This window comes from Phocoena sinus, chromosome 1, assembly GCF_008692025.1.
Source record: "Phocoena sinus isolate mPhoSin1 chromosome 1, mPhoSin1.pri, whole genome shotgun sequence".
NCBI classification, from domain to species: domain Eukaryota; kingdom Metazoa; phylum Chordata; class Mammalia; order Artiodactyla; family Phocoenidae; genus Phocoena; species Phocoena sinus.
The window spans coordinates 184272812-184298039 of NC_045763.1; the positions used below are offsets into that span (position 1 = coordinate 184272812).

General features: G+C 44.0%; 1 protein-coding gene across 3 annotated transcripts in view; it reads left to right on the forward strand.

Moving 5' to 3' along the window:
- Positions 1-24619, forward strand: part of CAMSAP2 (calmodulin regulated spectrin associated protein family member 2) — a 98945-nt gene extending 74326 nt beyond the window's left edge. Inside the window, exons 5-17 of one of the 3 annotated variants that reach the window (XM_032631011.1) lie at positions 467-608; positions 904-1043; positions 5161-5269; positions 6998-7082; positions 10157-10239; positions 10507-10576; positions 10891-13045; positions 15735-15871; positions 16312-16532; positions 18469-18541; positions 19293-19408; positions 20942-21060; positions 21697-24619. In XM_032631011.1, the coding sequence (XP_032486902.1) occupies positions 467-608; positions 904-1043; positions 5161-5269; positions 6998-7082; positions 10157-10239; positions 10507-10576; positions 10891-13045; positions 15735-15871; positions 16312-16532; positions 18469-18541; positions 19293-19408; positions 20942-21060; positions 21697-22002 (3756 nt within the window). In that variant the 3' untranslated portion in view covers positions 22003-24619. The remainder of the gene's footprint in view (positions 1-466; positions 609-903; positions 1044-5160; positions 5270-6997; positions 7083-10156; positions 10240-10506; positions 10577-10890; positions 13046-15734; positions 15872-16311; positions 16533-18468; positions 18542-19292; positions 19409-20941; positions 21061-21696) is intronic. The other 2 variants (XM_032631026.1, XM_032631017.1) reach the window with 2 other exon arrangements.
- The last annotated feature ends 609 nt before the right edge of the window (positions 24620-25228 follow it).

A 25228-nucleotide genomic window follows, 5' to 3' on the forward strand; every position in this document is an offset into this window, starting at 1 on the left:
CATTCTTCTGCCCGCTCTCCCAACTCTGATGCCTCTCCTCATTCTTTCAGCTCGAGTCCCACTCTTTCCACGTAAGAACGTGTGGTCTACGTGAAGTCTAACCTTAAAGTGAATGAATTTCATCATCTGCAAAAGAGCAGAACTGATGATTCGGATAACAAACGTTCAAAATCCATTTGTGATGCTTTCACATGTAAATTCTTAGGCTAAGTGAATTTCACGTAAATGAGCGCTGTAATGTTACGTTAAGTACTTGGCTTCAGAACCAAAGTGCTGTTGGTAAAGGGAGGTCTAGTGGTAATGTTTAGAAAAGAAGGATGTTGGTGAGTAGTTCTCATTTCTCTTGACTTATATTTTATTACTGATACATTGGAATCTACAATACTGTCTTTTTCCTGTATGTTGCTAAGTACTTATTCATTTTCACCTCTTTTTTTTTTTTTTTTTTTTTTTTTTTTTAACGTAGGCTCGTTACAGGAAAGAGCAGACATTGCTTAAGCAACTGCCTTGCATTCCGTTGGTAGAAAATTTGTTGAAAGACGGCTCGGATGGCTGTGCGTTAGCTGCCCTTATTCATTTTTACTGTCCTGGTGTCGTCAGATTGGAAGGTAAGTGTTCCACTGAAATGTCTCGAAACTGCAGATAGATGGTAAGAAATATTTAAGACAGTAACTTTAATAAGTAATGACGGCTTCTTTTAAGAAGAACATTTATGTATAGTTCTAGGAAGTAGTTGAGCGAAGGAGTGCTTGGTCTCTAAGCCTCTGTGTAGTGATCACTGCCGTTACATGTGTGGGTCAGACAGATTCTACGTAGTTGTGTATCTGTATTAAGGCAATGATTACAAAATGAACATGAAATGTACATTATCAGAATTAACCCCGGCTCTTTTCCTGTTTGAAGATATTTGCCTGAAAGAAACCATGTCATTGGCTGATAGCCTCTATAATCTGCAGCTGATTCAAGAATTCTGCCAAGAATATTTGAACCAGTGTTGCCATTTCGCCCTGGAAGACATGCTGTATGCCGCTTCCTCCATAAAGGTATTTCAACCATCCTCTTCCCCTTTGTTTGTTCAGGTTTGCCGAAAAAACATATAACCGGGTACATAAACAGTATAGCTGCTTTAAGCTTACAAAATTAACTGTAATTTCAGGCAAAGGAACTCTTGAAAAAATCGTTTTTGTTGGATTTTTCTGCTGATTTTATTTTATTTCTTATTTCTTAAAAACCCACACTGTCAGCTACAGGTTTCTTTTGTAGCGCGAAGCTAAACTTAATGTCATAGTACAGAATTAAACCGTTGTTCTGATGTTGTTAGCAAAATAGAGGACGAGCCAGTAAGCATTGCTGGGTCCCGGAGGGCTGCTGCCGCTTGCGGGGAGCGTGCGGGAGGTGTGGCCGCTCGGGACACTCAGCAGGACTGTGGACTCTGTCTGGGAAGAAGGGGCCCTCAGGTCCCAGAACTTGAGGCAAAGCCTTGGGAAAGGAAGAGGGAAGGAAATATTACAGTTATCTGGAAATGAACCTTTTAGGAAGTCATCGCATTTATTAGCTATACACTTGTCCCTTGCTTCAGGACGTCACACGACCTCTTAGCTTCGGGGCCGTTGCTTAGTGCCTTTCTCGCAAGAGATGTTTATTGAGCGCCTCAGAGTGTTCTAGGTGGTTGGGATAACTCAGCAGACAACACAAAGACCCCCCCCCCCCCCCGCGCCCCCGTCCTTTTAGGGCGTTCTTTCTAGTGGTGAAGACAGACGCGTGTCTAAGGCGTGATGGCTTCTGAGCTACAGGTTCACGGCTCTCGTACACCTGCCTGAAGTTAACACTTCTGTTTAAAGGCTTTAGGAATAAATGATCTTACAGTCGATTTGTTTGAAGTCTGAGGGGAACAGCTTTATGTCAGTCCTAATTGTCCCTGCGATGCCCACCTTCATAGAAGCTGCTAAAGGACCCCTCCCAGCGTAATGCTAGTGCCCTGTGATGCTTTAAATTCTTGTTCTCCGGTCTCTCTCTTTCTCCTGTACCCGTTTCTCGGTTACCGCGAGGCAGACTGACGGAGCCAGGGGCAACGGCGTTTCCAGAATAAGCCACTGCCCCTGTTGACCAGAATAGCGCTCACTCCCCAGTGTCCAGCACATCACAAGAAAAACCTGGACTGATTTTGAATGTTTACACTTTGCCATTTTTACCAAAATGGAAGTTAGGAGATATTTTCGTATTTATCTTAATACTTTTTCTGGCGCTTCCTATTAAAACTTTTAAATACTTTTACTGAGGTCTCAAAGAAAAAAAATGACCTCATTAAATACATTGAGTTGTAAGGTTACATTTGCTTAAGTTGTATACCTTGGACTTCCAATAAATAACATATATCCCTGATGTTTAGATCAATTTAGTCTGGGCATGATCCGGATACAAAGACATTTTCTTCAGTCAGGCACTTTAAAAATAGATACTTATCTGCAGAGAAGACTTTGGTCACTTTCTGTGTTCTCTGCTAAATTATTAGAACCACAGTTTTGACCTCAAATGAGTATTTTAAGGCTCTAAGCCCGCAAGAGGTTGCTCGGTCCATGGTGCTGGCCACCTTGTCATTTGTTAACTTGAGTAACAACTGTTTGTGGGGAATAGGGAGTGAGCCCTCTTTTCCCCTCGCGGCGGACTTGTAAACTGGTGTGCTCTTTTTAGAGGGCAGATGGGCATTCTCTAACCGCATTTAAAGTACACAGAAGGACGTATAAGGATTGTTCGTGGTGGTGAAGAGTTGGCAGCGGTTCACCTTGGGAGGGCCACACTTGAAACGTCTTGTGAAGTAGCTGTTTGAAGGAGGCAGCAGTATCTTACTGATGCGGAAAGCTCGCTAGGAGTTACTAAGGGAAGCGTGCGGGGAGCACACATTATATACGGCATGATGCAATTTACATATATTTTAAAAATCCTTTTTCTGTTTGTATGCACATCTACACACATACAGAGGCGTGGGAAAAGGTCTGTAGAGAGACAAACACGGACCTGTTAACAGAGGTTTCTTCTGACTGCAGTCTTAGGATTTGAGGGAGGGGAGTTAAAGCATACTTCTACTTTTTATTCTATGTTCCGTATGTTTGTATTCTTTGATATCATTTACAGTGTTTAAGAACGTTAATGTAGAGCTGCGTGGCTGTCTTAAGTGAAAGAAGGAAAGAAGAGCTCTTAAATGAAATTGATCTGGTACCATTCCAGGAACTTGGTGACAGATTTATTGCTGAAAGACATTCTCTTCCTAAACTAGTTACTGGGAAAATTATTTCTTACTATGCTGACATCTAGTGGCCAGACACAGTACTACTAATTCTGTTATTAGGACAGTTATCTTACCAAGGTGCTTAAAATAAATTTTTTCCATAATTGACATATAACATCGTGTAAGTTGAAGGCGTACAGCGTGTTGATTTGATCCACTTACATGCGGCAGAATGGTTATCACCATAGTATCAGTCAGCACCCTCATCACGTCACGGAATTACCATTTTTGTTGTGAACGTTTTAAGATCTACTCTTTCAGCAATTCTCATGGATATAATACAGTTATCATTAACTATAATTACTTGATCCCCAGAACGTATTCATTTTATAATTGGGAGTTTGCACCCTTGACCAGTACTCCCGCATTTCCCCTACCCCGGTCCCTGGGAACCACCACTATGTTCTCTGTTTCTGTGGGTCTGGCTTTTTCAGATTCCACGTACAAGTGATGCCGTACAGTGTCTGTGTTTCTCCGTCTGACTTACTTCACTTCGCACAGTGCCCTCGAGATCCGTCTGTGTGGTTGCAGATGGCAGACTCCCCTGGTTCCTCGTGGCTGCACGTACACCACGTCTTCATCCATTCATCTGCTGGTGGACACTAGGGTCGTTTCCATGTCTTGGCTGCAGTGAACATGGAAGTGCAGATATCTCTTCAAGAGATCTGTTTTCATTTTCTTTGCTTATGTACCCAGATAGGATTGCTGGATCATATGGTGGTTCTATTTTTAAGTTTTTGAGGAGTCTGCATACTGTTTTCCATAGTGGCTGCACCATTTTACATCCCCACCAACAATGCACAAGGGTTCCTTTTCTCCACACCCTCATCAGCGCTTGTTATTGCCTATCTTTTTTTTGTTGTTTTTTGTTATTGCCTATCTTTTTGACGATGGCCATTCTGACAGGTGTGAGCTGGTAATCTCCTTGTGGTTTTGATTTGCGTTTCCCTGATGATTAGTGATGTCGAGCTCCAGGGTCCTTAAGATAGTAATTAATTTCCTATCAACGGACAATTATGGGGTACTTAAACAGTGTTCTTCCAAAAGATATACATAGCTTTCAGTGAACTGTACTAGTAGAGCTGGAACCTAGCACCAGTGCTTTAGATACAATTTTATACTTTGGTTTTAGAAAGTACACGATGAGATAAGTATAAAGAAAAACTATAAATCACAGTCATCGCACTACCCAGAGATGTTCCGTATCAGCATTTCGATGCTTTGCCAGGGACTGGCCTTTCTTGTAATACGTTTATTCATTCATTTATATGTTCACTCAATACATATTTATTGGGCATCGATTATGTACCAGGCACTGTGTTAAACACTGAAGATGTAGTGGCGAGCACAGCTTTGTCCTTTTGACCATATAGTCTAATGGGTAAGATGGGGAACCCTGGAGAATATGGTATTAGATGAAGCTGGGGAAACTGAAAAGGGACCCAGTCAGGTACCCGCTTGTAAGCTATAGTCAGTCTCCCAAGGGCAAGGGCAAGTGGGGGAAGGGGTGTTGCATTTTGAAAAGTTTGGCTTCATAAGCCGAAGAAGAAACGACCGCGTGCTAACCAGGAGGCGGGAACAGTTTGAGTGAGGGTAGTGACGATGCAGGGGGAGAGAAGTGGGTGGATTCCAGGGCTGTTGAGGCGCAGACCTGCAGGCCTCGGCGGGTGAATCGGGTATGAGGGGAGAAAGAGGCCGGTGTCGCGGTGACTCCCAGGTTTGCTCTGTGCACGGGAAGGTGGCTGCCATTCAGGGAGATAAGGATGGGATGGGTGAGTGCTATTTCGAGCTGTGTTTTAATAGGCAACTCTCTGTCATTGCTTTCTGGTCGGGCGTTACCTGCTTTCTCTCTTAACTTCTTGCCTCTCGCACAGAGTAACTACCTGGTGTTCATGGCGGAGCTCTTCTGGTGGTTTGAGGTCGTGAAGCCCTCCTTCGTCCAGCCCCGCGATGCTCGTCCGCAAGGAGGTGATCAGTGTTCCCGTAAGCAAGCAGGATGGAGCGTTCGGATAGCCTCACCCGGTTATTCTTTTACAGGGAAGCCTGTTGCTGTTTCCCAGTCTAGCCTTGATAAATTCTCTCTCAACGTTTAAAGCCACTAAATTCTCCGTGACAGACGTGGTGTAGGGGAGGAAAAGGGGGTGGCGAGAATAGCCCTGCCTTCCACGGCTTATGCTGTGGAACTTTTAGCTTTAACTGTTTTCCCACTTTCCTCTTTGCATCTTTTACCCCCGTCCCTAGCTTTTTGTTCCCTGTTAGAGTCTGAGTTTTTAACACTGTTGCCCAGAAGCCACTCAAATCATGGCTCGGCTTTAATCTGTAATTTGAACTTGCCCTTAGACCATAAAGGGGCTTTTGTTATATTTATTTTTAACCCTAGTAGGTTTTGTGACTGCTACAGTACCACGATCTATTGATTGCTCATAATAAGGACACTGGTAAGAAATAAAGGGGTAAGTTACTGTAAAGGCCTCTGGAAATGAAGGGAAAAACATCTTTCTGTATTTTCTCTGAAGCAGAACAAATTTTCCATCAGCTTCCATTGTAAGACCAGAGTTTTATTTCTGTAGGGGAAAATCAGTCCCACATGGTAAGTGTGGGCCCACCAGAGAACCTGCCCCCGTCATAGCAGGAAATGAGTGTTTAACCTGTTGTGCCTCCGAGCTGCTTAGGGCAGAGCTGTCATGTAACGAGGCAGACCTAGAGAGCAGCTGAGGCCCTTGCCGAGGGCCACTGCGTAAAGCCAGGTGTCTTCAGTACTTACCACAAACGATACTGTACAGCTTTTCACCGTCAACATAGAGTTTTCACGTACGTCGCTTGTGTGATCTCATCTGTGAAGCCCACTATTCAAAATATTCAGCAGCTGTTATATTAGGCCTCCAAAGCAAAAAATAAATGAGCGTTATTTACAAAAATGTAAACTATACCAGTGGTTTTAATTACTAACCAATGAAATTCTGTCTCTAATCGATTACCAAAATACCAACTATTTCATAGATGTAAAAGTGACCATGTGTAACTGAAGTTCTGTGAAAGCTTTTAGCAAAATTAGACACTCGTTTATTTTTGTTTTAAATACGTTTATTTATCTTATATTAAGCCTTTTTTTCCCAGTTAGCCTTAATCAAGTGGATTTTTAAAAATTCATTTATTTATTTTTGGCTGCGTTGGGTCTTTGTTGCTGCGCGCGGGCTTTCTCTAGTTGTGGCGAGCGGGGGCTACTCTTTGTTGCGGTGCGCGGGCTTCTTATTGCAGTGGCTTCTCTTGCTTCAGAGCACAGGCTCTAGGGCGCGTGGGCTTCAGTAGTTGTGGCACGTGGGCTCAGTAGTTGTGGCTTGCGGGCTCTAGAGCACAGGCTCAGTAGTTGTGGTGCACAGGCTTAGTTGCTCCTTGGTGTGTGGGATCTTCCCAGACCAGGGCTGAAACCTGTGTCCCCTGCATTGGCAGGCGGATTCTTAACCGCTGTGCCACCAGGGAAGCCCCAGTCAAGGGGATTTTTTAAGCCAGAACACTTCCAAGAACAGTTTAAAGAAAATCTGTCCTTTTGAAAATTATTTAAGGAGAAAATTAAATACGCTAAGATTTCTCTATAAGTAATAAGGAAAATTGTGGTTAAACGTAAACATATATTTGTGGCTCATAATTCCTGAAGCAGTGTTGGAAACATGCTAACTATGTAATTCTGAGGGTTTTTTTCCTTTCCTGTAGCTGAACCTGTGGACGATCTGCCCTCAGTTCCTGTCTTAACTGCTGCCCAGAGAAACGCCTTGGACAGCTCTGACTTCACCCCAAGGTAGAGTCCAGAACATCGATTCCATTCACTCAGGAAATCAAAATCTTATTACATTAGAGTTTTTAAAGTTTCAGTTGGACTTTGAACTAAGTAAGTTTCAGTTAACTTACCCTATTAAAGCCTGTTTTAACAACACCGTAATTGAAATTTACACTGAAATGAATGTTTCATAAATAGGCTTTTATGAATCACACTGAAAAGTGGGGGAATATTATCCGAAGGTCCAAATAATCAGCCTAAAACTAAACTTTTGCTGCACAACTTGTTTATAATTGAGACTATATGATGCTTAAACGATAGGTAACTCTTAGGCCAGGGGGAGATTTTTAAATTCTCCATTTTTTAATAATTTTTTAATCTTTGAGGCAGTTTTCCCTACTGTTTTGTTTGCTGGTTACTGTAGCTATTCATAGAGCACAGTGGAATATTTATTGTCCTGTTGAATCTTTATCTCATGCTTTAGTTCTTAGTATCAGGAACTGAATTGGAAGCAAAGTGAACATTTAATAGCAGGGTAATCCTGACTTCTGACCCAAGTATGTGATAGAGACATTCATTTGTTTAAAAATGTCTTTCAGCAGATCCTATAAGCACTTTTTTTTTTTTTTTTTTTTTTTTTTTTGCGGTACACGGGCCTCTCACTGTTGTGGCCTCTCCCGTCGCGGAGCACAGGCTCCGGACGTGCAGGCTCAGCGGTCATGGCTCACGGGCCCAGCCGCTCTGCGGCATGTGGGATCTTCCCGGACCGGGACACGAACCCGCGTCCCCTGCATCGGCAGGCGGACTCCCAACCACTGCGCCACCAGGGAAGCCCCCTATAAGCACTTCTAATGCGTATTTATTAGAACCCAAAATGTGTATCGACTTTGGGCTCCCTAACTTACCTGATTTTTAAGTTTAAAACGGATGTATTTTGGGATTTTTTTTTTTTTTTAGAAATTCAAGCAGATCTATTAAAAATACATTTTAAAAATTATGAGTAAGAAATTGAATCTTTCTGCATGAAATATGAACTTGTACTGAAGTTGTCACCCCCTCCTCACATCTAAGAAGTTTCTCTCTCCACTGTGTGCTAATGAGCATGGACAGAACCCTTACAGTACTCTTACTGCCTTTGGTAGGGCTTCTTAGCGCTGTGAACTTCTCATCTCGCTAAGTATTTCCTTCAGATTAAGAGGGCATTTTCCTTCCCTTACCCTCTGATTGACTCCTATAAATTTTCTTACTTCCACTAAGTTTTCTATTTCGTAACCACCCCTGAGATTTACCACAAAGGGATTAGGTTAGAATGTGGCTGATCTAGGAGCGTCTCTGTTTTATCCCGTCGGAAACTTCTTTGTACACGCTACTTCCTCAGTGCTTTCCTGGGTTGGTTAGATAGTGGCATTTCCTTCCCTGAAAATTTAGAAAACACTCAGTATTCTGGGTCGTAACTCTTGTACTGTTAAATCTTTAAAACCTCTGAAACTTTCCAGTTAAAGACTAGGTTATTCCATGATTATTATTTCTAGGAACTTGAGTGGACGATCTTCCACCTTTCTGACACTGGGAAATGTCTTAAGATTCTCTGGAGGACTCATCCCTTCTCTGTCTCTCAGATATCTGAGTGGCTACCTTTTTCCTTTCTCCCAGCAGAAGAACTTCCTATAACCAGATGGATGTCTGAATCCTTTTCCTTGAAGAGTCATTGTGTAATCCTTTCATTTCTATGAGTTTCCATATGGTCCATTTGTAGTTCTCCCATTGTAGAACTTTTGGGGAAGGAGTCAAGGATTTCTGCTCTTCCTGGGAATAATGCAGCCACATTTACAAATGTTATCGCACCTGAATGGTGACCTTACGAGGAAAAAAAGCCAAAGGAAGAAGACAGCAAAGCAAGACGTTGGTAGCAGCTGCTGCACACGCTTGGCTACTAACCTGTACGGGAATCGCCCCACATCAAAATCCTCTGTGCAGGCGGGAAGTAAGGCAACTGTAGGAAGGTACCGCAGTTTAGCCATTACTTGGGGAAGAAGAAAAGAGTGAACCTATTTTAATAACTGAACTTGCATCTCTTCAGGATTATGCCCCTGTTGTAGATGTAGGAAGGGGTAGAGGTTACGGAAAGGCTACTGGAGCGGGGATGAGAGAGACGGACGAGACAGGGAGCGGCGTGGGGTCCCCTCCCCGGGTTTCCCAGGAAACGACCCGGGACGCCAGTGAGAGGAAACTGAAGTGCGGGGCAGGGGCGGGGGGCTGTGGGAGCTAAGCGACAGCGAAGGTGTGCACGTGCTCCGGGCGTTGTTGCTTCTGGAAAGCTCGTGAATTAAGCTTTCATTAGATAATAAGAATGCAGCATTGTGGTTTACCTTTGTATCCTTTAGCTGCTTGTTCACCTTCGCGGTTTGCATTAGCCGAGAGGTAGTGCGGTCGAAGAGAGCTGCAGAGGTCAGGGCGTCCTGCTCCCAGCTTAGTCTCCGCCCACTGGGGTCGGGATGCTTAGTTTCACCTGCTACAAGGTAGGCCGTGGTGGACTGAAAACGTAGAAAAAGAAAAACTAAATTGTGGCCAAATGTCATCAGAAACTGAGAAGTAGACTGTGTGATCCGCTGCATTAACTGGAACAGGGTGGAGTTAAATCAGAAAAAATGTAAGTGTTAAAGACGTGCAGGCTGCCCGCGAGCAGGAGGTGCCAGGCTCTTTCACAGGGATTCATCGTTCCTGTACTTTTAGAGATTGAGATTCGACCAGAATACTGCAAGTTGACGACTTTACTTTCTTTAATTCTCAGTCTTTCTATTTGTAAAATGAAAATAATGTGCCGTATCTTGTCTCATAAGGACATCGAGCTGTACATGAAAGTAGTGTTTCAAGCTCTTGGGCTAAAAGACATAAGATACATAGAGATACATATAATCACCGCCATTCTTTGGTTTAAACACTATATTATGTTTCCTTATTATTATTATTTTTTCACTTAGGATGGAGAGTCGGAAGTGACAGTGTTGTTTCCGACTTCAGCTGTTGTATCTAAAATGTATATGCAAGAGCTAGACACTTTATGACATTTGACTGACGTGTATTTTACGTTGCAGTGGGGAAGGAGCTGCGCTTACACACTCTCGTCCTCATTTGCCTTCTAGACACTCACGTCCCCAAGCTCATCCTTCAGCCTCAGGTAATGTATTTGAAAAAGCCTAGGAAAATGCCATTTAAGTGGTTAACTAGAAAATGATTGAGAATAAATGTAAATAGAAGTATCCAGTTCTTTTTTCTAAAAAGTGTTACATATGACACACTAAAAGGGCTGCTTCTCTATGCTTGCTTTTAACAAAATGATCTTTATTTCTCCACATGTACTTACCTTATGTGAAATCTGTTAAATTGTTGTAAGTTAAATTTTTTTTACACGATTTCAATGACTTTTACTTTTATGCATTTGAAGGAGGAATAAGAAGGTCTTCATCTATGTCCTATGTTGACGGCTTCATAGGGACATGGCCCAAGGAGAAAAGGTACACAGAGACTTATTTTTAGTGTACTCACGTTCTCGAGAACTGCTCATCCCCCGCCCCCACCCCCTTGTTAGCCAGATTGCAATTTAATTAGTACCTGCATTTGAAAAGGGCAACGTGGGCCGATGATAGAGTGACCAAAGGGGCCAAATGTGACGGGTGGCCCAACAGCCTTACCCTCGCCTTGAGGACAATGTGATTATGAGAAATGGGAAAGAAAGGAAGCATAATTTCAAATAACTGTTGCTGTTCAGTGATATCAGATTGTTTCCTTTCTGGGATTATTTAAAGATTTTCTCTTTAATTTTTTTCAGATCATCAGTGCATGGCGTTTCATTTGATATTTCTTTTGATAAAGAAAGTAGTATACAGAGATCCACTCCAAACCAAGGAATCACTCGTTCTATTAGTAATGAAGGACTTACTCTGAACAGCAGTCGTGTATCCAAGAACATTAGGAAAAATCTGTCCTTCAAGCCAGTAAATGGGGAGGAGGGAGCAGGAAGCATTGAAGAAGAACTTCACGTGGGCTCTCACGGCCACCTGGCAGCCTACGTGCCCCTAAACACAAACGAAGTGGGTCCTAAGCAGAACATGGCTCACAGGCTTCCGAATGGAGCTCTGCAGGGCAGAGTGCTCCTCGATGAGTTCGGCAGTCAGGTCGGGACCCCCAGCATCGAAGAAGCGCTACAGATAATCCACGACACCGAGAAGCCTGCCCACACCCCTCGGCCGGAGCAGCTTGCGAACGGCTTCTTCCTCCACAGCCAGGAGATGGGCGTCCTGAACTGCAGCGTCCCGCGCAGCCAGTCCAGTCCCGAGAGCATGGCGGACACGAAAGGCGCCTCGAGCCCCGTCACTGACAACACGGAGGTGGACACGGGGATCCACGTCCCTTCGGAGGACATTCCGGAAACTATGGATGAAGACTCTTCCCTGAGAGACTACACCGTGAGTCTGGACTCCGACGTGGACGACACATCCAAATTCCTCCAGGACTACAACCCCAGAGAGGCCTTGAGTCCCTGTCCCAGCACCGTCAGCACCAAGTCCCAGCCCGGTAGCAGCGCCTCCTCCAGTTCCGGCGTGAAGATGACCAGCTTTGCCGAACAGAAATTCAGGAAGCTGAATCACACCGACGGAAAAAGCAGCGGCAGCAGTTCTCAGAAGACCACGCCGGAGGGCTCGGAGCTCAACATCCCTCACGTGGTGGCCTGGGCACAGACCCCAGAGGACACGGGCCTTCCGCACGGCCGGGACACCACGCAGCTGCTGGCCTCCGAGGTGGTGCATCTCAGGATGAAGCTGGAGGAGAAACGGCGGGCCATCGAGGCCCAGAAGAAGAAGATGGAGGCCGCGTTCACCAAGCAGAGGCAGAAGATGGGGCGGACGGCCTTTCTCACCGTGGTGAAAAGGAAAGGGGACGGCCCCTCCCCGCCCCGGGAGGAGGCGGCTGGCGCGGAAGACGGGAAAGTGTACGCGGAGCGGCCGCCGGAGAAGGAGCCACAGAAGGCGAACGGGCCGAGGAGCGGGTCCCCGGCGGACCCCAAGGAGGGCACGGAGAGCCCCGTGGGCAGGTGGCCGCCGTCCCCGAGCGCGCCCGGCGACCCCGAGGGGCCGTGGAGCCCGGCCGGCCCCGCGGAGGAGCCGCCGCAGGACGGCGAGCTGCTGGAGCACACGCGCTCCATCGAGAGGCTCAACGCCTCCCTGCTGGTCCTGCAGCGGGAGATGCAGCGCCTGGCGCTGCAGCAGGAGCTGCTGATGCACATGCGCGAGCAGCAGGCCTGGGTCATCTCCCCGCCCCCGCCCTCTCCGCACCGGCCGGCCCGCGCAGGGAAGCCCCACCGGCCGCCGGCCGAAGCCCCCCGCCCTGCCCACCCGTCTCCGCAGCCCGCCGCCAGGAAGAGCGCCTCCTTCTCCGTCAAAACTCAGAGAACTCCCAGGCCAAATGAATTGAAACTCACGCCCTTGCACCGAACGCTGACGCCCCCTCGCTCTGTGGACAGCCTCCCTCGGCTCAGGAGGTTCTCCCCGAGTCAGGTCCCCATTCAGACCAGGTCCTTCGTGTGCTTGGGGGGCGGCGGAGAGCCGGAAGCGAAGGAGTCCGGACGCGAGGAGGGGGAGGAGGAGGGGGAGGGGTCCACGGGCCCTCGGGAGCAGCGCGGGCACATCCCGGAGGACGAGGAGGCGCGGGCTCCGCCCCCTGCGGCTCCCGAGGGCCTGGCGCGGCCCGCCACGGAGACCGCGTGGCCCACCCGGAGCGAGGACTGCGTGAGTCGGCCTGCAGAGCCTCCTTGCAGACCCGCCTTCCCACCTGCTGCTCCTAAAAGTGCTAATCTCATTGAAGTCTCCCTCTCAGATTTGAAAGCCCCTGAAAAGGCTGACGTATCTGTTGAAAAATATGACGGAGAAAGTGATAAAGAACAAGTTGATGACGACCAGAAAGTATGCTGTGGCTTCTTCTTTAAGGTAAAGCTAACCCGCGTGGCCCTAGGCCTCTTCACTGGTGGGTGTTTTCAGCTGGCGCGCTTGCTCCTTTAGCAGCCGCCCTTCTCGTTACAGGTCTGCCATTAATCCTAAAATGTATTCTGGCCCGCCCCTTGTGGACTGCAGTTCTGTTCGGGCGCGTTGGTTTCTAGAACAGCCCTCCTTTCATCACATCGTGGTACATGTTTAGACGTGCTGTTTTTGTCCCTCTGACTCTCTCTCACTTTCACCAAAGCCTTTTGAAAACCAAGCGATTCACACTCTTCCAAAAGATGTTCAGTGGCCACTTTGTAAAAAGCTCATAACTTGGCATTGCATGTAAGTCTGTTTTAGTTTATTTTCTTAATACTGACCGTCTTCCCTTGTATGTATTGTTTTTTAAAAAATCTTTTGAAAACTGACCAGACAGACTCTTGCAAGGTGAAACATTTAGAAGTATATAATTGGAACAGTTGTCATTGAAATAGCTTCTCTAGAAGCATTGGCGAAGGTGTAGCATATGACCCCTAATCTCAGGATCGGTGTTGGATATGACATGTGTTTAAACAATACTACAGCCAACTAACGCAAATACTGAACAGTATCGCCTCGTGATGGTAAGATCTTGAAATTTATCATAGATATTAGAACCAGAAAAGCCTAATATTATTTAAAAATGTTTCTCCTGTCATCCCTTTTTTCATCTTTATATTTTTCCAAATTCCCTATAGGGAATAATATAGGGTTTTTTATAATCAGAAACATGTATATGTGTGCTACTCATGTTTCTTTTTTTAGTCAAGGGGCTAAAGTAAACAGTTTGTGATCCTGAATAGCTCCACAATTGGGAACATAGATAGAAAGACAGCACTCAGTGGCAACAGTTTATAATTTCGGGTTTTAAATGACGCGTACAGCAGTCCTATTGGGGTCAAAACCCGCGAATACTGAAGTGGTTACAATTGCTAGTTTTACTTAGGATCGTTCACTATTGGAACCTGGTAACTTACTTTGAAGTTGGTCATAGAGAGATGGCCCTCTCGGCCCTTTTTAATGTTTAGAAATTTGAATGTGGGTTGTGTTTTGTCTCTTAACCGTGTAGAACTACTATTTTTTTTTTTAATAGGCTGCTACTGTAGACAGTAATAGATGTGTTTAATTTTAGAGAGCTTGCTACCTCTGCTCCTGCAGAGAAAGGAGAACAGAGGGGCATCCTTGGATGGAAAACGTACAGTCCATCTCTACCCTCGTTTCCTCACTTCAGTTTTCACTGCCCGGTACTCCCCCCTTGGACCGTGGTCATAGCTCATTCACGGGGCTCCCTGCCTCTGTCATGGTCTCATTCGTCACACTGCCACTTGGTAGCATAGCTCGACGGAGTCTCTTAGAGTTGCCTGTTGGATAAACTTAAACCCCTCAGCATGTATTCAGGGGCCTTTCACAGACTGATCCAAGCCTGTTGGTCCACCCTCTCCCCCCATAACTCTGTTTGGGATGTTTTGTAAGACTAACTTCAGGCCTCATCTATTTGCTGCAGCCTTTCATGGTTCCTTGGGTAGATGTGAGTATGTTCTCCTCTGTGTCTCTTGTATCCTAAACATCCTCATAGTAATGCTGCTGACCCAGAACTTCCAACTACCTTGTGATTTGCTTCTGTTATGATTTCTCTTAGACTGTGAACTCCTAGAGACCCTGCATCTCCTTATCCCCAGAGCATAGTAAAGTGCCTGGCAAATTGCAGTGTGTGTCGTTTGTTTGACACAGACGTGTGAATGTTTGGACTGACTGTTTGAATGGTATCTTCTGACTTTCTCCATTCAGAGTTCATCTCTCTCTGGGTTTCTGTGCAAAGCACCTTGTTTGTACCTCTTCCCCGTGGGATCTAGAAGCTCCTTAACCTAAGGTGCCCTATCTTTTTCATATTTTAGTATCTGTAACGTCTGACACTATGTTGTGAATGTATTAGACACGCAGGAAACACTTGTTGAATTAATAAGCAAGGCATCGTTACGACGGGGAACCACTTCTACAGCTGGTTACTTGCCCGACTTCTGAGCTCCCTGAGCGTTCAGGTGGAAGCTGGGGCAGGCTCAGGACACCTACAGGTCATGAACTAGCTCTGGGGTTAGGAGTATAAGTGTGCTCGTCTTCTCTTCAAAGGAAAAACCTGTGGTATATAGTTCAGAACCCAGCAAGCAAACTGTCAGGACCTCAACCTTTTTTAAAAAATCATGCAGCAATGGCTTCATTTATGTGATACAGCTTTGGGTAGCTAATTTTTTTGATGCTTTGACTTGAGTTTTCTATATTAAGCATGTATTTAAATACAATTTAAATGCAGTTTTAAAAATTGTGGGGAAACTCTCCACTCTCAGTTATTTATCAGGGCCCAAAAAAACTTTGTCTTTTTTTTCCCTTTTTATGTTGTTCTTTGCTAACTTCCTAAGTTTTGAAAACATGTAATCAAAGAAGTTTGCGTCCTTTGTTACTTGACAAAAGTATGACCACTTTAATTCATTTCTTCCCTCATGATTTTGGAACATGTCCATCTATGGTGCGATTGGAGTGAGCTTCACTAGGCAGTTTGGATTTTCAGTTATTAAGAGTGACCCCTCCCTGTGGCCACAAGCATTGAACACGAGGATATTGGTGCCTCAGATGTTTCCTCTTTCTCAATGACATTCACTCTTAGGATGATCAAAAAGCAGAAAATGATATGGCAATGAAGCGGGCAGCTTTGTTGGAGAAACGATTAAGAAGGGAGAAAGAGACCCAGCTGCGGAAGCAACAGCTGGAAGCTGAGATGGAGCACAAGAAAGAGGAGACCAGGTGGGGGCCGCTGCGCGGGGTCTGTGGGAGGTGGTGTCCCCCTGACTCTTGTTAACGGTGTTTAGGGACCTTTGCAGAATATAGAAACAAGGCTGATTTGGGGTGCTTTTTAGAAGTTATTTTCCTAAAGTGTTACTTGATTGCATATTTTTATCCTGAGTTTGAGGCATCTTAAAGTTCTCCAGAAACATTAATTGGAAGTAATTTTCCTGGGTTTTACACACACACACACACACACACACACACACACACACACACAGACACACACAGACACACATGCATTTTTTAAGTACTTATTAATGGTATATTTAAGTGACCTAAATTATCTCAAGTACATTTTAAATGAACCACTTTCCCAGGGGCTGAATCATTCTTCCTTCTCACGTAAGCGCACACCTGACAGTGTTGTGCACAAAGAAATGTACCCGCTTGTTTCCTAGGCGTAAAACCGAGGAAGAACGTCAGAAGAAGGAAGATGAGCGAGCCCGCCGGGAGTTCATCCGGCAGGAGTACCTGAGGCGCAAGCAGCTGAAGCTCATGGAAGACATGGACACGGTCATCAAACCTCGGCCTCAGGGAGCAAAGCAGAAAAAGCAGCGGCCGAAGTCTATCCACAGAGACCACATTGAATCCCCCAAAACACCCGTAAAAGGTCCTCCAGGTAACACGTGCATTGTGAGGAGTCTGTTCATAGCCACAGCAGCCCGGGCAGTCACGCCGGCTGTGGGTGCTCGGGGCTGAACTGCACACTCCCTGTGTGCAGAACCAGAACGAGCAGAGGATGCTTCCGGTGACTTGAGTGTATTATGTGTGCATGCGTATGGCCAGCAGAGCAAACGCAGGGGCTGAACATCCAGCTTAAACACTAACCTGGCAGGGAGCTCGCCCTCAGACGTCAGCTCCCTGGATCATTAACTGCATTGTGTGCCTGGCATGTGTACAGAACATGTCAGTATAACCAGGAATATAAGATCAGGAGTTCATGAGCCCCTCCTTTAAGATATAAATGGTCAAAAATCCAAATTTATAATTTCTGGAGTTGAGATAATACTTTTTTCCAAATTCAACATGCATACTCTTATTTTTTTAATGTTTACTTTATTAAAACTAAATGCCACAGAACATTTTAGAGAATTCCTAGAGTAATTCTAAAACTGAAGGAAAATAACATAACATTGACTGTTTAAAGAGACCTCTAATGCTCACAGACATAGAAAACAAACTTAGGGTTATCAAAGGGGAAAAGGGGCGGGGTGGGTGAGATAAATTAGGAGTTTGGGATTAACAGGTACACACTACTATATATAAAATAGAGAACCAACAAGGACCTACTGTACAGCACAGGGAACTATATTCAGTATCTTATAATAGACTTATAATGGAAAAGAATCTGAAAAAGAACGTGTGTATATATATATTATATATATAACTGAATCACTTTGCTATACACCAGAAACTAACGCAACATTGTAAATTAACTATACTTCAACTCAAAAAATAAAGAGAACTCTACCTTTTCTAGTCAGTGAAAAATTTTGATACCCAGTATTGGCTGAAATTAATAAATTAATTTTCTACTTGGTAAGAAGAATAAATATACTTTATTCTTCTTGTTAGTTTCTTTGTTAATTTTTCTTATTGTTAACTTTTTTCTTATAATCACTGTATTATATCTCACATTACCACGTTGTTTCTGGAATAAATCCTAACAGCAATTAATTTTGTCATTATTTCTTTTTTTTTCTTCCAGCCTTATTGAGATATAATTAGCATACAGCGCTGTATAAGTTTAAGATGTACAGTATAATGATCTGACTTACATACATCATGAAATGATGACCACAGTAAATTTACTGAACATCCATCATCTAATCTCGTATAGATACAACATTAAAGGAAAAGAAAAACATATTTGTTCCCTGTGATGAGAACTCCTAGGATTTACTCGTAGCAGTCTTCGTGTCATATATCGCACAGCAGTGTTAGATAAATTATAAACCGTAATCGTCTTGCTGTACGTCACATCCCCAGGACTGTTTGTCTTATAACTGGAAGTTGTACCTTGCCACCACCACCTTCCAGTTCCCCCTCCCTCCCCCCACCTCTGGTAACCACACATCTGATCTCTTTATCTATGAGTTGGTTGGTTTGTTGAAGTATAATTGACCTGCAACACTGTGTTAGTTCCTGTAACACAACATAGTGATTCATTTGATGTTTCCCTACGTTTCAAAATGATCACCAGGGTTAGTCTATAGTTACCACCTGTCACTGTACAAAGATATTACACAGTTATTGACTATGTTCCCCACCCTGTACATTGCGTCCCCGTGACTCATGTATCTTCCAGCTGGAAGTTTGTACCTCTTAATTCCTCACTTATTTCATTATTTCTCAAAAGTAGTTCCTTGCTCATTTTGAACAAATTGTGCGTACATGCACGCGAGCATGTTATGCACCTAAAAAGGAAAAGAGACTACGTGAGCTCCGTTTTCATATGCTGGTGTTACCTAATGAGCAGGCTCTTTTCCGGTTGTTCCTTTTGAATTTCTAATCTCGTTTTTATTCAGGATCACAAATTTATCGTGTCTTTTCAGTCTCTAGCCTTTCTTTGGCGTCACTGAACACAGGCGACAGCGAGAGTGTGCATTCAGGCAGGAGGACCCCGAGGTAAGTTGCAGCATAAGTGTTTCCATAGAAAACGTTACTTTATGTTTCCCAGTGAACGGACCATAGTCACAAATGTTTATAAGTGTTGCTCGCTAGGACAGTTTGGGTTTCTGTTAAAAGAAATTTATATGGAAAGAGGTCTGTTCATCTTTCAGTTTTTTATCTTTCAGAATTTTAGAATTATGACACCAATAAGACATTAACCGTACTTGTACGTCAGTCGTTGCCACTACGGTTGTGATATAATCATGGTAAAAACAGAAAGTACCTCATCGGTGTAGCGCCGTCCTCTAGTTTTCTTCCCCTTTAGAATAATTCCAAAGTAAGGAATTATTGCTCGTGACTTAGGAAAGATCTCTTTTGTACGCTGTCTCTTTCTTTCTCTAGGATGTATGTACCTTAGAAGCTAAAAATCAGTATTTCATTATTTTATACTATAACACCCATATACAGAAAAGAGCGTTTCTAGGGACAGTCATCAGCTCTGAGCTCTGATCTTTGTATTACCACCCTGCTGCGTGAATTGCCGATTGTCATGTGGACAAACCATTCATTCTGTCATTCAGCAGACACTTAGGGAGTGCCTGCTGAGTTCTCAGGACTTGGATGTATAGCTGTGAATGAGACGAAGTTATCACCGTCCTCTCGTTTTAAAGCCTCTGGGTTGAGTTTGTTTGGTGCTCACGTATACCCTTCTGAAGCCCAAATGTTCTTCTCTATCTGAGGCATTAAAATGTTATTTATTATTTAGATCAGAGTCTGTAGAAGGCTTCTTATCTCCAAGCCGTTGTGGCAGTAGAAATGGCGAAAAGGACTGGGAGAACGCTTCGACCACTTCTTCTGTGGCTTCCGGAACAGAGTACACAGGTCAGTGCCTGTGCATTTTTAGGGAAACAGTTTAACATGGGGCTGAGACTAGCCGCAGGCTGTGCTAAGAAAGGTTCACTGACTTGCCTCTCGGTCTAAACACGGAAGACTGATCCGAAACAGTGAATGCAGGTGGTCACTTTCGGTTTCAGTGATATGGTTTGTCCCAGAAGAATTAAGGTAAGTTTCTAAAAGGTAGTAGTACCCACCTCATTCCTCTACTCCTCCCTTAAAAATGCAGGCCGTTTCTGTGTTGTAGTTTGGGTTTGAAGAAGTTTTAGAGAGGGTCCCTCAGCAGTGCATCGGTCCTGAGTACTGGGAACAGCTAGAGTCCACCGAGCCCCTCCTCTAACGCTGGGATTTCAGTATCTGGAACAGTGCGTCTTGAAAAAGTGTTGAGAGGCTCTAAAAGACACGGGAATGCATTGGGTCTAGGAGGGCACCCGGCCTTGCACGTCCCCGTCAGGCCCTCCTCCAGCCTCTGTTTGCAGAGGTGTGATTGAAGGAAAAGCTCATAGAATGGAAAGAAGGTAAGAACTAAAGAAAAGACGCAGGAGAGGAAATGTGAGCGCCCTGGAGAGGTAGGTGGGAGGACAGGAGAAGTGCGGAGGAGCAGAGACCGCCCGCGTCCCGCCTGCATCCGTGTGGCCCTGGAAGTGGCCCCCAAAGGCCCAAGGAGGCAAAGCTGGCTGACTTGGTGTGAGCTTTCCCTCCCCGTTCTATGGCTTCTAAGACAGCCCCCTTCAGCAGCGTGTCAGCCTTTAAGGCCAGCTTAATGGCCGTGTTGCAGCACCGCTGGGAGCCCAGAGCTGCAGGCCTGCGGCAGGCACCTGACCTGCTCAGACCAGCTCATGGGCTGACAGTTAAAATTCCAGGAATTATGCAGCTGCAGAACAATTGCTGGCCCTGAGTCAGCCATGGTAGGAGTAGTTTACTCTAGAAATAGGTAAAGATCAGGGCTCATGTTTTTTCTTTCCCAAAGAACCAGTTTCTCGGCACACTACCGAGGGCCTTTCGGGGCAGAGCTGAGTTAGTGTGAGGGGGAGGGAGCCTGCCAACACACGGCCCTTCACGAGCGCGAGTGTCCCAGCAAAGTGGCAAAAAGGGTTTCTGTGCTTTACAGACATCGTTGTGAAAAGAAAATGCTAAGAAAAAACCCCAGAGGTGTGGAAGAAGAAAAAGATGACGCTTTTTCTTGTCTTTTAAAAGCTAAAGTTACTTGCGGTCCCATTGTGCGTTAAGCTCACCAATAACCTTACCAAACCCGAGAAAGAGGTGAACCGGGCAGTGTGACGATCACAGCAAGGCCCGCGAAGGCCCCCAGGGGTGTCCCTGCGGATGCAACAGTGCTCTGACCTGCGCTCTGACCTGCTCTGACCGCTGCAGAGCAGCCAGAGGCCCTCAGGCACAGAATGTTGTTTTCCATTACAGAGTTTAATCAGTGTAGGGACAGTCGCATCGTTTAAACACAGTCGTATTTCTGACTTAGGAGTGCTGTTTTTGTTTTATTACTGTTATTAAATTCTGCCATAGGACCAAAGCTCTTCAAAGAACCCAGTGCAAAATCCAATAAGCACATAATACAAAATGCTTTAGCTCATTGCTGTTTGGCTGGAAAAGTAAATGAAGGTCAGAAGAAAAAAATACTGGAGGTAAGCATGTTTGCATGAAAATTAGATTTGGCAACATTGTAAAACTGTAGGAGTCTTCTCTTTCAGTTCAGGAGGAAATACTCTTCAGGGGACTCCTAGAATTTCAACAGCATATGAAAGATCTGTTAACTATGTTCTCATTGTTAGACTGAGTTTACTTTCAAACGGGATTCTGGAAGACCGCAGATTTTATTAAAGACTAGGCATAGACTTAAGATGATAATATAAAATTATAAATGATTTTCTTGCCCAGAGTCACTCGTTCACGTTTCATAAATGTAGATAACATGATCTGCCTTTTTAAAAATGAAGCTCTGTTGCGAAGGAGATCGCCAGTGCCTGGCTGTTAGTGGTAGAGACAGTCTGACTGAGACCGAGAGTTAGCAGACCCTGCAGCCCTTTTAAGTCCCTCCGGGGTTACAATTCCGGCACAGCCAACAGGACCTCAGCGGTAAGGTCTCTGCACACATCTCAATCCCCGTGTGCTGGACGTGGATTGCACGCCTCATTTTGGCTACAAAGAACTTATATTTTAAATTACATGTCATAAAAACTGGCCAAGAAATGTAACACAGTTATATAAATTATATTCAGCAAAATGTTTAAGGGCTTTTATTTTTGTTTCTTATCCTAAAGGAAATGGAGAAGTCAGATGCCAACAACTTCCTAATCTTGTTCCGGGATTCAGGCTGCCAGTTCAGGTCTTTGTATACTTACTGCCCAGAGACTGAAGAGATTAATAAGCTGACTGGGATAGGCCCTAAATCTATCACTAAAAAGATGATCGAGGGCCTTTACAAATATAATTCTGACAGGAAACAGTTCAGCCACATCCCCGCTAAAACTTTATCTGCCAGTGTTGATGCCATTACCATTCACAGCCATTTGTGGCAGACCAAGAGACCAGTGACGCCCAAGAAACTTTTGCCCACTAAAGCGTAGGAACCGGGAAACACTCGCTTCAGAACATTCACGCTAAATTTGCACTTCATCTTTCCTGCCTATAGAAAACCTTTCTAATTGCCAACAGACTTTTATTAATTGAAACTGGACATCCAGCTCTGTTGTCATGACAACTGGAATGTAGACCGCAGCGTTTGGAGTGCAGGAGGACCCACACGGGTGATAGGCCAGGCGGTGACGCGCTGTCCAGCTCACAGGTGGAGGTTCGCCTGCTCGGTATTCGATACGTCGAAGCACTGAGTTCTCATATGGACCCTAGTTGAAATACGGCTAAGATTACGAATTGTGTGTTTTGTTTGTTGCTTTTTTTTTTTAAAGAACTTTTTAACGTACATGCCTGTCTTCAGATGGTTTATTTTGCTGTTTTTCTCTGCTGGGGGTTTGTTCCAAGACACCTTTGTATTTTGTTTCACGTGGAGATCACGCGAGTAGGAAATAGGCCTTCAGAGGTAACTTGCGTCTTTCGTAGGATGCTGAGAGAAACACTAGTGTTCAGTTTTACAGCAACCCTCATGTTTTAATGGTGTTAGAGCATTTGCAAGAATTATTCTGCTAAGTATTTACAATTCCATATTTATTATTCACTCAAGTATTAATGTTTCTCTATTAAATAAGAGAAGTTGTGAAGAGCTGCTATAGGTTCACTTAAACCACATGAGCTTAACCAAGAAGATGTTATAAGAAGTTGCTGATTAAATCAGTGCCGTTTTTACACCACTTCTGGCCAACTCAGAATAATTTGGATTGTTCTTTTAACAAAAAGGCTTTCTGTCTCTCTTAAAGTATGTCACTTTATAAGCTGGCGGAAGTGAAGGACACTTGGAGAATAGTCTCGGAATCTGAGGATGTAAGACTTCCTGCCATGACTTCTCAAGAGGTCTTTACATTATATTTATAACTGATATAAAAAATTATATTTAGAATTTTTAAACATGTACAAAGGGCTACGTTTTAATTTTCAAATGGCTTCACATTCTTTTGCTTATGTTGCGTTTTTCTTCTTCTTTATCCTTTTCGAGTGGTTCAGCTTAGATTAAGTACACACTTGAAACCTTCTCTATGTGGTCTTTGTTCCTTTAACAGTGTATACCAGAGGGTTAGTTGGGGAAAAACTTCATTCTCAGGAAAAGACTTGAATGATTCTGTGACCCTGTTATGTTTCAGTGTTGTGACAACCGTGTAAACTTAGAGGGAAAGACAGTATTGTAGCATATATGAGATGTGTCGTCTGTTTTCTTTCACGGGAAGTAGAGACTAAAATTTATACATTTCTCTAATTGAGTTGTTTAGAGAAATAACTAATATCTCATATGATGTATTTACTTATTTTTTAAAAAGAGTAGGAATGAAATGTCCCTGAACTGTACTTTTCTATTATTATAAGGCCTTTAGGCATCAGTGCATCTGGGTTATCAACATTTTCTCAAATGCTGTCAATATTTTACTGTAATTTATGTTCTTATATTTATGTATATTTGTTAAAACTGTAAAAAAAAAAAAAAAATTCACAGATTTTTTCCAGTACCTGTGCAAGATATATGTGTAGCTCAGAACTATTTGTGATCTACTGTTTGCATGTAAGAGACCAGGATATATGTAACTCTTATATTTTAAGTGTATACATACTGTGTATATAATATATGGAGATTTAAACTGGGGGACTGCACATGTTACCTTTCAGACAACCGTTTCTATCACAATGAGAAGGAAATGATTGTCAAATACATGTTCAGATTGACTAGTTTAAAAAAAAAAAAAGTAAGTGAATCTAATCAAAATGTGGTAAATAATAGAGACAAAAGGAGAATTAATAAGCGTTCTACATTCCTAAATTTGTTCTTTTCAATCAATTAAATTTCCTTTATCAAAGCAATCTTCTTGCTGATATTACTTGGCCATAAATTTTTTTTTAATTGGCTGCCAGACAATGGAGGAACTAACTATGTAAAACCGGACAGGACCACCCTTTATTCTCAAATTTGTGTGTGTCCAACAATGTCCACAGTGTCTAAAGGTAGAATGTGAATGTTGCCACAAAAGTTCCTTGCTCTCAGTATGTTTTACTTTCTTCATGCAGAAAGAATATGGATATATTTAAGTCTGCAGATTTTCTTTAAATTATGTTTGAAAATTATACACATGAAAACTACGCTATTTCATAAAGTCTGGAGATATCCATCAACCTTATCGAACCACATTGGTGCTTCTCATCATTGGAGGGTCACATTATTAGGACAATTATTCAGTTAAGTTTGCCAAACAAACCCGTAACGGTTACCAGTGCGGCCTGTCAAATTCTGCCACGTGACACAGCCTTGGAAAGCTTCTCATTCCTCTCGGCTTTTCCCTTTTGCTTTAGAACGACTGTTAACCGTTTTTATTTGGCTGTTTTTAAAGCCGAATTCAGCTTTTTAACTGTGGTTTCATGGGCACTTCGGGCGGTGCACAGTATCTGGTGTGCTTACTGTGTACCCCGGAGCATCGCTTACAGGTTTTTTTTTACGATGCTGTGCTGTAAAATACTGTCCTATTTGCTACTTCCTGGTACCGTGTAGTTTTTCCCCTTTCATTTGAATAAAAGCATGGCACCAAATGACCTTTTCTGTTTCTTAAATAACATATGGGTTTGGGGGTAATATTTGAACTTGGGCAAACTCATCATATCGTTTTTCCTGTCTCTTCACCTCTGTTTAAATTGAACCGTTGAGATATTCATAAGAGGCCACCAACACTAGATGTTGTTTGAACCCTGACTTAGGCAATGCTGAGAGTCTGTTGCCTTCCGTGCTCGGCTCAGACGGTCTGTGTGGTGGCGTGTAAGTGTTTGTGCCCCTCCTACGCTGATTTTGTCCGTGTTGCTTCACTTTCTTCTGGTGAGTTAGTAATTGTGTCAGAACTAACCCTCTGTACCTTTGGAACTGAACGGCTGCCGAGGCGACCCCCTCACCGCCTGCCCCGCTGTCTCTGGCAGCAGCGGGAAGCCAGGTCTTGGCCATGATTCTCTAAATTTCACTTTGATTTTGCTGATTCTCCTCGTTGAGAGCAGAGCAGTTAAAAAAAAGAAAGATCTAACAACCGGTTAACAGCAACAGAAATCTTTCCTGCGTACTTCCACACCTGAAGAAATGTCTGCAGTTGCCAAGCCCGAGTGCGTCCTCCGCCTTTGGTCCTTTGACGGGACACTCGGGCCTCAGCACAGAGTTGC